Raw genomic sequence first — 14,256 nt, 5'->3', positions numbered from 1 at the left:
AAAACAAGCATAAGGATGTGGGTAAATTTTCTCGCACTGATCTTCCAAAGGATCATATTGTTTTTGATAAACAGAACTAAGGTATCCTTTTCTCACATCATATTTGCAATAAGCCAGTTGAAATATACATTTACATTGATCTCCATTATTCATATATATAAAAATCATATTCGTTCGGGCGTAGCCCAATATACCAGATAAGAGGTAAATTTGCTGCATACTCAAAAAAGAAAAGAAAAAAAAGAGAAATGCAGTTGCTAAGCGATGAAGTTTATGTCATATTTGGATACTTCAAACCTCTCGGATTTTTTTCTGTGTACATTGTGGATATTGTATTATGAGAAAAGAAAAAAAAACTCATCTAGAAACTGTTTATCAACTTAGCTGAGAATGCAATGAGTTCTTTTTTAAATATATCACATTAAGCTAAACAAGGTGAAAGCAATCATTTATTGTTTATAAAACTATCAACTATTTTCACTAAACCATGAACATTTTTTTTCTTCACAAAATGCGTTAATATCGACGATATCAACGCACTTTAAAAAAAAAAATTTTTCGAAGTGCGTTGACTTGGTCCCAAAATTAACGCACTTTGAAAAATATTTTCAAAGTGCGTAATTTTTTCAAAGTTCATTGTAACACACCATTCACTATATGACTTCATTATTGTGCTGAACGCCTCAAATATTGCATCGAACTTTTCCAGCAAATAGAAGAACTTACATCTAATATTAAATTGGTATTTGAGTCTGATGGTTTTTGAAATGATTTTAAGACAAAAATTTATTTTAATAACTTTGTTGATTTTTTTTCAAATAATAAGCTCTCATTTACATACATTCTAGGTAGTTTATATACATTTTAATAATAAAACTTGGTGAATCCTCTTGTTCAAAGATGTTGTGTACGAAGTTTAGTTGAATTTGGCTCAGTTATTCCTGGGAAGGAACAAAAACGTCGGATCGATTTTGATATAATAGATGAACTGACTCAAGCATTTTTTTTTACAATGATATGAAACCAAATAAAAAAACCTTTTTATTGATCTTAATTATTAAGAAAAGTGACATTTGTTCTGTTCAGGAGCCACGCAATAGCTGTAGAATCGTTCCTGGCTTGCAGTTGTGGAACAACGAGTTGTTCAATCATTCTATAATAGTCTTTTAACCACGACTTCTATAAAAAAAATGTATATTTACAAAAATTATTTCAAAATAAAGTAAAAATGGCCATTTTTTGTTTTAATGGATTAAATGCTAGTACATGTACCTGATCATCCGAAAACAATTCTGGTTTTATAAGATTGGGCTCGTATGGCAAAAATACCAACTGTCTGAAGGCGAAACAAGGCTTCTCACATTGTCCCTGCAATCAAATACAGATTATAACAAAACGGTTTAATTTTACCAATTTTGTAAATAAAAAAATCTGAATGTGTGGCGTCTCAAGGAATACGCACCGTGGTAATAAACATTGTGTTCTCGAGTCTCATGCCAAATTCTCCTTTGCCGTAGAAACTTGGCTCTAAAAATCAAACCAATTATCTTCTTAATAAGTTTTAATAGGGTATGAAAAATACATATATAGTCTCGTAAAAAAATTCACCCTGGTTGTATAAATCTTGTTCTTAAAAAGTGAAGCTTTTAATTTAGTGATTGTTGATTGAATATTTGTTGTATATGTATGTACCTGTCACATGTAAGCCTACGTCATTGCACATTATTGCAGCATCCTTCTAGAGGCTTGCTTTGATACATTTGAAAATATGCATAATTTACCATTTGAAAAAACCATGCCTTCTTCCAACACATAATCTGACCAATTTGGGGTCTTCACTACATCTTGGGGCTTCTTGCATTTTCCTGTAACAAATTTCAACACATACATGTTTTCATAAAAGGAGTTTCGCAGTTATTATGCAGATATGTTTACAAACTACCTCTGAAGAAATTTAAAAAAAAACCAAATTTTTCTTTATTCGAGGTTTTCTTTGGTCCATAGTTTTGGGTTCTTTTCTTTACTCACTACATTCAAAGATATGTCTGTCTCTGGGTACGTCACTCCGCCAATCCTCTGTAATGTTGGAGATCAAGGCCGGACCTGGTAGAAAACCAATCAAAAACGGATAAGATACTCAAATGGAAATCGCCATTTTTTTTAGAGAGAGTACAGTGGCTTGAAACTTACTTTTACAAAATGTATCACTTTAAAACTTTCACAAAATGTATCACTTTAAAAAACGAATGCCTTTTAATTTGTCTCATTTTGCAAAGCGACATGGAAATAAAATTGATTTACCTTCTACTATTGCGCCGTGAGCAGCTAGCATATGACCTATTTCATGAGGAAAATGTACCCCTATTTCACGTAGGGGCTCTCGTACATCATCTGAATCCAAATCTCGACCTGTACAACGTTAAGAAAGATCATGGTCATTAGTAAGCGCCATACCAAGTAGAAAACTCCTCAATCAATGAATATTTGTCCACTCTACTTATGATGGTGTTCATCTCACCAGTGGTACCAGCTTCGAATGTCTTCATGGCCAAGTTGATTTGAGTCATCAATAGACGTGTATAAATGTCCTGCAACATTCAGGGCTTAGTGTAACGGTGAAACATAATGCTTTTGAAAATACTTTGAGAATTAGAAATTATACAAGACACGTAAACTTTATTTTAATAAGTATGATTGGTGTTTAATGTATAAAAACAGGCTCCCGGATCCAGGAGAAATCTGTGCTGAGGTAGAGATTTCAATCTCTTAATAAATACGTAATAACAAAAGACTGATGCTAGAAATGGTTAACAATCTGACAAAGAACAGAGAAACAAAATCTTGTTAACAAAGTAATCTTTGCGTGTTTTTGTAATAAAATATGTCCCAGACTGCTCCATGATACTGGGACCGGAGAACGTTAGCAAATACCCTGACCTTTTGTCTTTCATTGGGTGTTCCAAACACAAAACAACGAGCAATGTCTGTTGTACCATCACTATTTCAAAACAATCGTATAAATTCCCCACCGGAACATAATAATCATCATTAAACTATTGTTCATAAAATTGTGCAACTTTTTGTAACCTTACAGATATTGTGATCCCATGTCAAAGAGGAAAATATCGTTTTCTGTGACGATATCATCTGTAATTTTAGGGAATAGATGTTGCGTCATCGGTCCGAATCCGAGCAGGGACACACCACTGGGACCATTGTTATATAACTCGTTCCTAGTGTTTTAAGAAATTGTTCTTTTTTAGGTTAAGTCATCGAGATTGAAAATAAGTGCAGAAGTAATGAATGTCATAAGTAACATTTTATAATTCTTATGACTGAAGAAAGTGTTTTAAAACAATTTATTCATAATTAAAATAGTATCCGATTTAAATTGCTAGTTAAAGGAAAATGTAATAATTTTGCTAATGCACTCTACCATAACAATTTAAGTTATCGGAAATAAAAAAAATGATAAAAAACAAATTTTAAAATTCAGTCACCCACTGTCTGAGTTTCTTGATCTCCACTTCCAGATCTTTTGTGATCAAAGTGTCGCCATTTTTCATCTACATATGAATACACATATTTAACTGATGCAAAAGGAAAAAAAGAAAAAAACTTTACAACTAAACAGATATAATTGAAATGGATTAAATTCTTACCCTTTTTTCTAACCCAGCAAAATACGTTGTTAGAAATACCGAGTCCCGTATCTACAAAAGTTAAAAAAAGTTCATCTTTAATTCAGTTCGATTTCTCTTTGTTAAGGTCAAGATCTAGTAAATGAAATATATCTATAATGCCTACAGTCTCTCCAAAAACGGAATGAAACAAGCTCTTGATTTCCTCTTTAAAATGATGTCAAATTGAATATAGGTATCGGGATAACGTTTTCCATGATTTAACATAAAATGTCAAGAAAATGTTTCATTTTCTACATAACTCCTTTAGAGCTGTAAAGTACGGGAAAACGATTCTTCAAATCAATTATGACGTCATAATGGTTCTATCACCAAAAAGACACCAAAAAGACACTCTTGAATCATTTACTAGATCTTGACCTTAATCTTGATAATCTGGATATTTAGGAACGACTTCTTGTCGTAATATTGATGATCAAGATCGTCGAAATTATCTGAAATCATACCGTACTATTTTTTATTCCTTCAAGCTCTGCTTCATTCTTTGCTGCTTTGAATGCCATAGGAGGTGTGTGATCCAAAATCAGTTTTTCCTGTAACAAGATATTTGTTTCTTTAAAAACTAAATGATAAAATGTATCTTTAATTTATAATTAAGAAAAGAAATTGTTTTTACAATTACTTGAAATTTAAGTATCTTTTCAAAATTTGAGGTGGAATCATTTTACCTGTGGAATTTCTTCTGCAAATGCTTCACTGCAGCTCCAGGATACCCATACTTTTCGAACACGGTTGTCACGTGACGCTTTACTAACGTCATCTTTGAACGTACTCGGGTTGTATTCTCGGACATCTACCGCAGAGTGTCCTATGAACTGGTTCTGTTGCAATGTTGTCTATTTTTTCACATGTATCCATATTATCGTTTGTGTATATTCGAGTGTTCTTTTTGCATGTAGGACGAACACACGTGCCAACTACAGATGTGTTCAAAAACTGATACAATCTCAAGCCTGAAGAATCAACGGTGCTCGCTAGCCTTTCTTTGGCGTTTACAAGATAGAGACTAAAAAACACGTGTGAGAAAAAAAATATAAGCATGTCATTTGGTCAGAAAAATGTTACTCAAGTTATATTTTAAGAACAGTCTTTACAAAAGATTTAGAAGATATAAATTGGTACGTTACCTTATAACACCATTCTTTGCATTTATAATGCAAAACGAAATAAAATATGGATCAAAAGGAAAATCTCTCGCTCGAAGATTAAAAAGCCCTGTAGAGACAACAAAGACCTACATCTCAGATTAGCAAAAACACGTCAATATCCAATTTCTATTTCAGAAAAGGAGTACCATGAATCTAATTCATCTAAAATTTACTAATTAAACATAATCACAGGCAATTTCGTCCAAGTTTGTTAGTACAAGAACGTCAGCATCTCTTTCTGCCATCTTTTGTATCGTCCAATTTATTTTAGCTTGCCAGGTTTTACCTACAATGGTTACATGATTCTTTACTTTAAAAAAACCCACAATCGATCGAGCTTTTTAACTTCAAAGTGTTTATTTTGCTTGCAGTTTGACCAAAATCTAACCAGCTACAAAATTGATAATTATCAATTGTCAATGTTATAAGATTCGAAACTAAATCAATTTTCATACAAGTACATGTATATGTCATTTACTAAAAACATTCAAACATAGTATATAATTGTACAAGTGTACAGCCATGTTCAACTCAATTGTACAAGTACCTGCAAATTGCAATGGTTGAATGTATATTTGCGAATTAGGCAGTGGTGCTCTATTCTTTGTCCATATCAAATCAATAAGATCTTCATAAACAGGAATAAATTTTATGCTCATTTCTTTGAAAATAGTTTGAAAATTCTTCCACCAAACTGAAAAAGAGTAAATTAATGATAAACTTATATATCATAATAATCGGCCACATTTTTACGAAAATCGATTTTTGGGGTAAATAATGGTAATAAACCTAAGCTCGTCAAATATGGGCATGCTCCAACGGAAGAACCCTCCACAGTGTTATCATAAATCCAGTCAACCAAGGAAGTTGAATTGCTGCCACCTATAATTAATTTAAAGGAATGAGTGTACAGTCACCTTTCAATCTATATCATTTCTAATTATTATGTATTTGTTCTCATTTGTATTCATTGTGAATCAATAGTTACAAATAATTAATTTATTGAATAATTCTGTATATGTGACTTTTCCGTGAGCCAAAATGTTTAAATTAAAGCCGCGAAATGTTACCGATTATTCTTGATTTAAAAAATGAAAAATTTTAATGTGATTTTCTCCTGATATTCAGGAATTCAAACATCCAAGACTAAAGAAAAACTGAAAACAAGGTGTCATTTTATTTATGTATTAGAGATTGGATTTGTTTGTAACGTTTATCGTTTACCATGTATCGCACAAACAGCAAGTTGCATGTACATGTAGCTAGCCTGTTTGCATTTTGTACCTTTTCTGTAAATAGTCCAACCACAATCGACGTCATCAATGGCTGACTGGAATGTTCTTCCGTCTGTCCATAGAGCCGCTTTGACTAGTGTTATCACTGCTGTACCTAAAATATAACAAAGAACAAAAACAAAATGAAAATTTTTAATAATTATGTTGTAAATGCTAAGAAATTTAATAAAACATTTTCAAATTTATTTTAAAACAGAAGATATACCTATTCTTCCAGAAAAGCCAGAAATTGATTCCAGTCTTCTGTCATGTGGTTTTAGTTTACCCTTGGAAACAAATGAATCGATATAACCCAAATCGTATACTGTTTTTATTTTTGGGTTAATAAATGACAGTTAATAAACTGATCTTAATGAAAAACTTGCCTTAAAGCATATAAAATTTCAATTTAAACCTTGTACAAAAAGTCTAACCTACTAATAAATTATTTGCTGTAGCTCATACCAGATTTTCGTTGACATTACAAATTATGTAAGCGTCAAGTTTCTTTTCATGCATCAATCTCCGGACATCTTCAAGACGGTTCACTTTAGTCTAAGTTTGTGAAAAAAAAGAGAGACCATCAAATCACAATAAAGTTTGCATTTCAATCGGCATTTGAGTAAAAATTTTAGAATTTGGCCAGTAACAAATTTAATTTATAACTTCTAATAAAAATAAGACTTTTGCAAAGCATTGAATATGATTAAATACTATATATATTGATATGAAATAAAGTTATTTATACAAAGACAGGATCATATGAATTATTTTCAGGGTAAACACTTTTACCTGATCATCGTGACAGTGACCTTCCTTCACGTGGACACTCTCTCTAGGGATGAAATCTCTACTATACTGGTTGTCTGGGTAAGAAAACAATTTATAATGTACGCTTTCTCTCTCCACTAAAAGATTTCTCATCTGCACGTTATGTTTATTTTTAATTCCGTGTTAGTTGTTCAAGATTCGACCAATCACAAACCCTATCATATTTAATGTGAAGCCACCGCTTCCAATGAAAGACATTCATTTGTATATAATACATAGTTTCTGTACTTTCACTATTATGCTTATCAAAGTGATAATCTTTACACGAAAATGAAGAGATTAAATTAAGGGCCTTAGTAAAGGATGAGTGGGGGTCTATACCAGACATAGAGATTAGTGACAGATCAGAGAGGGTCAATTATAGAAGGGTGTGTGATCTTTACTGTTGGACAGAATATGTAATGAACTATAATTAGCGGTATGATTCCTGCATTACATTTACATGAACTGATTAGAGCTTTTATCTCTTCAGAACTTTCTCGATTTTTGATATATATGGCTACTGATTTTTACCTGCTGAGTGAGTTTTTACGCACAGTTTGTTAGATACACGTACATTTGTAATAAAGTAGGTTGTACATCCCGCATTGCACAAATTGACAATGTCTTCCATTTATCAGTGAGAGGTCAGTGAAAGGTCAAAGTGAACAATCACTGTTGACAATTCAGATGAACAATATTTAGATTCTGTACATACTAGTAAATCTATCTTTTTCGTTTTCCTATATTCAAGCTTACAAGGTTATTGTTCCTCCTAATCTACATTGAGTTGATGGGCACGATCTGTTCTTAATTACGTCGTTATTTTACGCATAATGACAATGTTGACATTTCATACTTACAATGTTTACATTTCTTTGCTCGAAACTTGTGTGTATAATACCTGTAACATAGCTAATTATTAACAAGAAACCTTGACATTTCATTAACAGTTCCTTACCTGCACTTGTCGCCCCGTTAATCAGCGCGCATGCAATCAACACGAACAGTTTGAGCCCATTTTGTAAACACTGCATTTTCTGCACTCTCTAAGTCTGTGTAATCAACACCTGGGTACACGTTTTCAGATATCAGCTGAGTCAGAACACAAATATCATGTCGTCAGTTCAAACGCAAGTTCACCTGCACACTTTGATTTCTTAAAGGAAGAAGAAATAATTCTTTGAGTATTGAGGTGATAATTTTAGTCTAGACGTGGTCAAATCCAATAGAGCCCGAAAGGCTTTATTATGGATTTGAACACATCGAAAATTAGTACACATGCCTTATTCTTGCTAGTCGAAACTATAAAAAAGGATACTGTTATATATATTTAAATGTAAAATATGAAGAACATGTACACAGTTAGCCACCATATAATTAAGCTTTTAAAATTATGTATCTATATTTGTTATATGTGGTTCTCTTCTTATTATCTGTTTTCTATATACTATTCTATTTAATATTAAATTTCATTTAAGCTACATGTAGTGTTCATTAATGATCCTCTGGGGTGCAGGCCAATTAACGCTTACATATAATTTAAAATTGCAGTTATGCCTTTAATTGCATTGCTTTGTAAAGCCCAATCCTAGCTAATATGATTTTAAAGATTTTCTAAAAATAGTCGTGTGTTTATGCGTTGTTATTAATCTTTAAAAATATTTTTTATTTTTTTAAGCACCGAGTGTGCGGCTTTCATGTTAAGTTGTATTATTTGGGTTTTTCAGTTATGTTGCTCATTTTTGCAAACTAGGATAATACATGATAAAGTCCTCATCATTTTCAGTAATACCGTCAATAGGTACTACCTGATGGTTCATCAAGAGTTGTCTTTCTTTATTTATCAGGTGTGTTCTTGATATTGAACGGAAGACCAAACTAGTTTTGTTATATTTATTTACTCTATAGTATATCAGAGGAAATGTTGCAGTTATATAATTATAATCTGACACTGATAACAAATTATAAAGTTTGCATCATATACTGTAGTACTGTTGTATATTCTGTAGCATATTTAACTAATGGAAATTATCAATTCCGATGTGGTCTAGTGGTTAGGATTCCTGGTTTTCACCCAGGCGGCCCGGGTTCGATTCCCGGCATCGGAACGACATTTTTTGACAGATTAGTGAAACGTTCAATTATTAAATTAGGGAGAGATCCCCCACTATCATGTTGTGACGCAATGTCAATTAAATTTACCCGAACATTACACGTTTACCTCCACAGAATGGTTCGTTATCACTTGGGTTTTTAAAATATTTACTTTATTGCGAAATCTTAGAATGCACTTTATGTCTTTTAACGATTAGAAAACGTTATTGTCTTTCTTTCTTATATGATGAATTGTCATAAGTCTTTCTATTAATTCGAAGTGTACCGTTTTCCCTGAATGTGAAATAAATTGGGAACGAAACTAAACATACGACTTAAATTTAAACCTACCATACATGTATAAGTAAAGAAAGCCGAGTCAGGGGTTCAATGTGCCAAAAGTTCCTTTTCCGAGCTAAATAAAAAGAATCCATAACAGAAATGTATTGTTTTCAAATTTGCTGACTTTCAAATATTATTAACTTTATATGCATAAGTTAGCGAAAAAAGAGAAAAGATTTATGAAATAACGTACGTGTATGTATAATTATGAATTCCTGTTCTGGTTTAATAAACAGGGTAAAGCAAATATTTTCAATTCTTATTCTCTTATCATTTATTAAATATATCGAATCTTAATTCAGTTCTTAGTTCCTCATGTATCCAGAATCAACAAAAATGATGTAAACACTGCTGGTTGGCTTTATTCCTCCAGTCAACGTGACATGTATTTAATGCCGCAAATGCCTCTGTTTCCATGAAAGCATAAGGTTACAAAATACATGGTAACAGATGGGGAAATTCCCTTTAAATTTGTTTTCCTTATTTGATGACCCTTGTTCAAAAAAACCTTGGAAATTGCAAAATTAATGTAAAGCAACATTTATGTCCTGGAAAGATTTAAATTTCCTCGGAACGGTTAATGATGATGAGCTGAAACGAGTTCCGAAGGGATGGATATTGACCGATTACTAGGACAACATTTTCATATATGAATAGTTAGTATGATCACGTGCTCGGTAAAAATTAGGATTTTATCGTGATTAGTGCCACTTACGTCTATTCTTTGAAATTAGAATCCATGCTATCGATTTGGTCTCACAAATGTAGAACAAATGCTCTCCGGGAAAAACGAATATTAATCATGACTGTGGATACGATCTTGTTTCTTATCCTCACCGGTGTTTATATAGTTTTCGGCGGCCTCGGGAACGCTGCCATACTGACCGTCTACGCCAGGCGAAAGGACTCTTACAACCAGCATTTCTTCATAAAGACCCTGGCAGCACTGGATCTGTTCATCTGTGTGGTGGTCATTCCTTACACGATTGTGTACGAGCTTCATCGCGTGCACAATGACGTCATCTGTAGGTTGATGGAAACAATACGTCATATTGCCATTCTGACGGGGAATTCTGTTCTTTGTGCTATTGCATTTGAAAGATATATTGCCATCTGTCATCCAATGAGAAAACTCAACCAACACGCTGTGCGTAAAATCATGATATTTCTTACGATCGTTACTTGCGTATTTTCGTCTCCTTCTCCGACAATATTCACTGTAACAGGAAATGGAGTCGACTCCTATGAAGTACATGTAGGTACCTATTGTCAATTCACTACAGAAATACTAGGAATATTGGGTACGAGTATCTACCAAGGCGCCTTGGCTTTACTATGTTTGTCTGGGATTCTGAGCATACTTGTACTTTACGCCCTGATATATAGGAGACTGTTACAGCGAGTTCTTCTTAGGAGGCGCAACATGTCCAGGCCCATCACGCCTAATAAATACGTCGTGAGGAAAGTTAAGGAAGGGAAAGATTCGAGAGATGAACCCATGGATGAACAGTGTAGCAACGAAAATGAAGTTGTTTTATGCTTAGTTGAAAACGAAGCAGTATTGGAGCAAAAAAGATCTCCACAACAGAAAGTTTTGTTCGAAAAAAAATCAACAAATTCTCGCAACGAATACGAAGACATCGAATTCGAATCCAGAAGTAAGGAAAACCCTTGTGAAACTTGCATATACGTTAATAAAGACAACAAACTGAGAAATTCTGATTATCATTCGAAACCCAACGGCCATAAAAATCACTACCCTAAAAATAAACGAAATAAATCTCGTTCCAGAATGAAGCCAAACATCAGACGAAAAACGTCAATTATGTTGTTTGTGTGTTCAATCATTTACATACTTACGTGGACTCCTTTCTGGCTTGACGTCTTTAACGTCACACAGAGCCTCGTTCTGCGTTACATGTTCTTCATTGGGCATGCTTGTAATCCAGTCGTGTATGGAATTATAAACAATCAAGTAAGATCTGACGTCATCAAACTTTTCAAAAGACGATGATGTCATTTTATGAAACAATGCAAAAAGCATCAAGGCCTAAGCCTTCATAATAAACTTAATTAATTTCTGTCTTTCTTGTAATTCCGTCAAGTATGGATTTGTAACATCTGACATCATCAAGCTATAAAAAAAAATGACGTCACCGTTTGAAAACGATTTACAAGCCACAAGAATGACAAAGAAGCATTAAGGCTCTTATATTTAATTCTTGTTTGATTTTGATGGATATAAACAATTTGATTGGTAAGAGAATCTTTCTGTATATAACTGTAACATTGTATTAGACTGAGTACGTTTTGCTTTATAACCACACAACTGAAAGCATGTTTACAATTATTTAATTTTAGAAATTACTAATTAGGATATTTTTTTCTAGTCGTTTATTTTAAATAATCAGTGTGCAACATTTTATACAAAAAGCGCATAATACGCTGCATCTAGTCGGTAATTTTATATAAGAATACATGTACAAGTTACGGTACCTACAGCCAAGGCTTTCTCATCTGTTATTTTCTTCAGCATTATTGAGTTACCTTTGTATGAATAGATGATGCAATAACAACCTAATAAACTTTGGTTATAAAAATGTATTTAGTTAATGAGGAATTCTGATAAAACACATTGATATGATATGATAAAACGTTCTAATTTGATCATTCGTGAACGCTGCAACACAACATCAATATTTCATAAGTGTAATGAAAATAGTCGTTGTATTTGCATCTCATATCCATGGTTTGACATCAATTAGCAAATAGATTAATAGCCGTGTCTTCTCGGGGGGACAAGTTAATGGCCTCGAACAAGGATGTTCTGAGTACAATAGTTTGAACGTTAGCCAATCTTGTTTTCTTAGATACTCTATAAACAGTTATAAAGGAGCCTATAAACCTTTGGGAAACCATTTTAGAAATCGGCACATACTGGGGTAACCTTCACAGATAAAGTGGTCATCTATCAATATGAACTTGAAAAAAAAAATATATAAATTTATAATTAAAATTATAAATTAAAAACCGTAATATGTATTGCAGTTGAATTCATCAAATTCAAAGGCGTTTCCGCTTTATTCGAACTCTCGATCAAAGTATCAGCTGTTTAGTACTTTCCTATGAAGCCTCAAAACAGAGGAAACATGCCTATATATAATTTTCTAATTCCAAAGCTTTTAGATTTTTCTGTCTTTGAAAATTTCACAAGTAGTTCGGGTACCTATACCAAGCAACATAGCAATCAAGTTGTGCCATGAGAGAGTAAAATGGGGTTATATTGAAGTAAAAAAAGACAGGAGTTGTCAAAGTTGTTGTTTACAATAACTTTTACAAATCATTTTTTATGGTGACAAACTGATAAAGTGACTTTTCAACTTTTTGCAAATACTCTTCCGTTTCAAAGATTGTATTATTTGTTCTTTACAATTTGTTTTGTCTAAATTTTCAAAAGTTTTGTATATTTTTCCATTTATTTAGTATACTTCTTCATTGGAATTGTATACAAAACAAATAGAAATTATTCATTGCATAAAAACAATTTCAATGCACAAGTAAATAAAATCAATTATTGCAGCGCTTGTCATACCATGTCAAATAATTGATTTATTTTTTTTTTGCATGCAAAGTTGTTTGAATAGAAATTGCTATATCTTCAGCCTTATCTTAAACAGAAGAATTGATAAATTTATTAAGTCTGATAATTCTAAATTGTGGAACCCAAACAAGAATTTTTGCCAATAGTGCTACTTTGTTTGCTGAATTCATTTTCTTATCCGGTAATTAAAGAGGTGTTAAATTATCATCCCCTGACGCTGGTTTCTTCTTCCTATTCACTAATTCCATTGAATAACAAATGAGATGCGGTACTAGGCAGGAGCGCAGGAAAGTGCACGAAACAGAGACATTATGTAACCAACTCGTTGGGTCCTGCAATCTTATTAACTGTCAACTTTACATGCCGTGGCATGCTGTGTCACAAAGCTGGTATTCTCAGAAGATTGTTATTACACCGGTGTAATCAGCTAACTCGACAGACAAAATTCACTGGTCACGTGGTCATTATTCTACCAATGTATCTACCAAGGATAAGAAAAATATCAGGAAAATGATATTCGCATTAATTGCTCGAGTCCTTTTGTACTACAGGTATAGTATATAAAAATCACAGGTCTTACAAAGAGAGGAAATTATTCAACCAAGCAATATAGCAACCAAGATGTGCAGTAGTAGAGCAACAGGGGTTGTATCAAAGTGAGACAGAGAGGGGCTCACTGTGTATGTTTATAGTTACTGTAAGCCGTGAAAAAAATCCTCACGGGAGACTACATTGACTTCGGGGTCGGGTACTTGTATCGCTGAAGGTGCTCGTGAGAACTTGATCATGAACACTTTTCCCTGAATTGCTATGTACAATAAATAAAGATCCAAGATGCCCGGTGTAATTTTTTGTGCATTGAAATATCAAAGTTTGATGTTTTTGCCATCTGTCTGAAATTTGGCATGTAATAGTATAGTATCTGGAATACAGTCTTCAAATATTTTATCAGTATTTTTTTATTTTTTGCTTAACTGGAAATAGTTCCACTTCTAATAATAACAGTACGGCAAAACCAAACTGATACTTAGCTCACTTATATTGATATACCAAAGGTTAAGAACAAAAATTACGTCACTTTGAAAGCAATGTTTATAGTTAATGCATTCTATTGAAAAACCACCAATGTTTAAGTTGCTGCAATAGATTAACACTGAGAGTTTTAGAAATATGTATAGGCTCGGCAAATAAATGTACCAGAGCATAAATCTGTATTAAAAACTTGTTGTTTTTGGCCATTCTGAAATAAAAATTTAAAAAAAAACCCTGAATGAATCAATAAA

General features: G+C 32.8%; 1 protein-coding gene, 1 non-coding gene and 1 pseudogene across 2 annotated transcripts; 2 read left to right on the top strand and 1 right to left on the bottom strand.

Moving 5' to 3' along the window:
- Positions 1-323: 323 nt before the first annotated feature.
- LOC128156899 (xaa-Pro aminopeptidase 2-like) lies at positions 324-10,176 on the bottom strand (annotated as a pseudogene).
- Trnae-uuc (transfer RNA glutamic acid (anticodon UUC)) lies at positions 8,973-9,044 on the top strand. The gene has a single exon. It is a non-coding gene; the product is annotated as a tRNA-Glu (tRNA).
- Positions 9,700-13,962, top strand: LOC128156900 (tyramine receptor 1-like). The gene has a single exon (XM_052819228.1). The coding sequence runs from the start codon at positions 10,112-10,114 to the stop codon at positions 11,384-11,386; it is 1,275 nt and encodes a 424-aa protein (XP_052675188.1). The 5' UTR covers positions 9,700-10,111; the 3' UTR covers positions 11,387-13,962.
- The last annotated feature ends 294 nt before the right edge of the window (positions 13,963-14,256 follow it).

Source organism: Crassostrea angulata, chromosome 7, assembly GCF_025612915.1.
Source record: "Crassostrea angulata isolate pt1a10 chromosome 7, ASM2561291v2, whole genome shotgun sequence".
Lineage (NCBI taxonomy): Eukaryota > Metazoa > Mollusca > Bivalvia > Ostreida > Ostreidae > Magallana > Magallana angulata.
The sequence above is the reverse complement of the archived record's forward strand: the minus strand, read 5'-3'. Positions and strand labels throughout refer to the sequence as shown.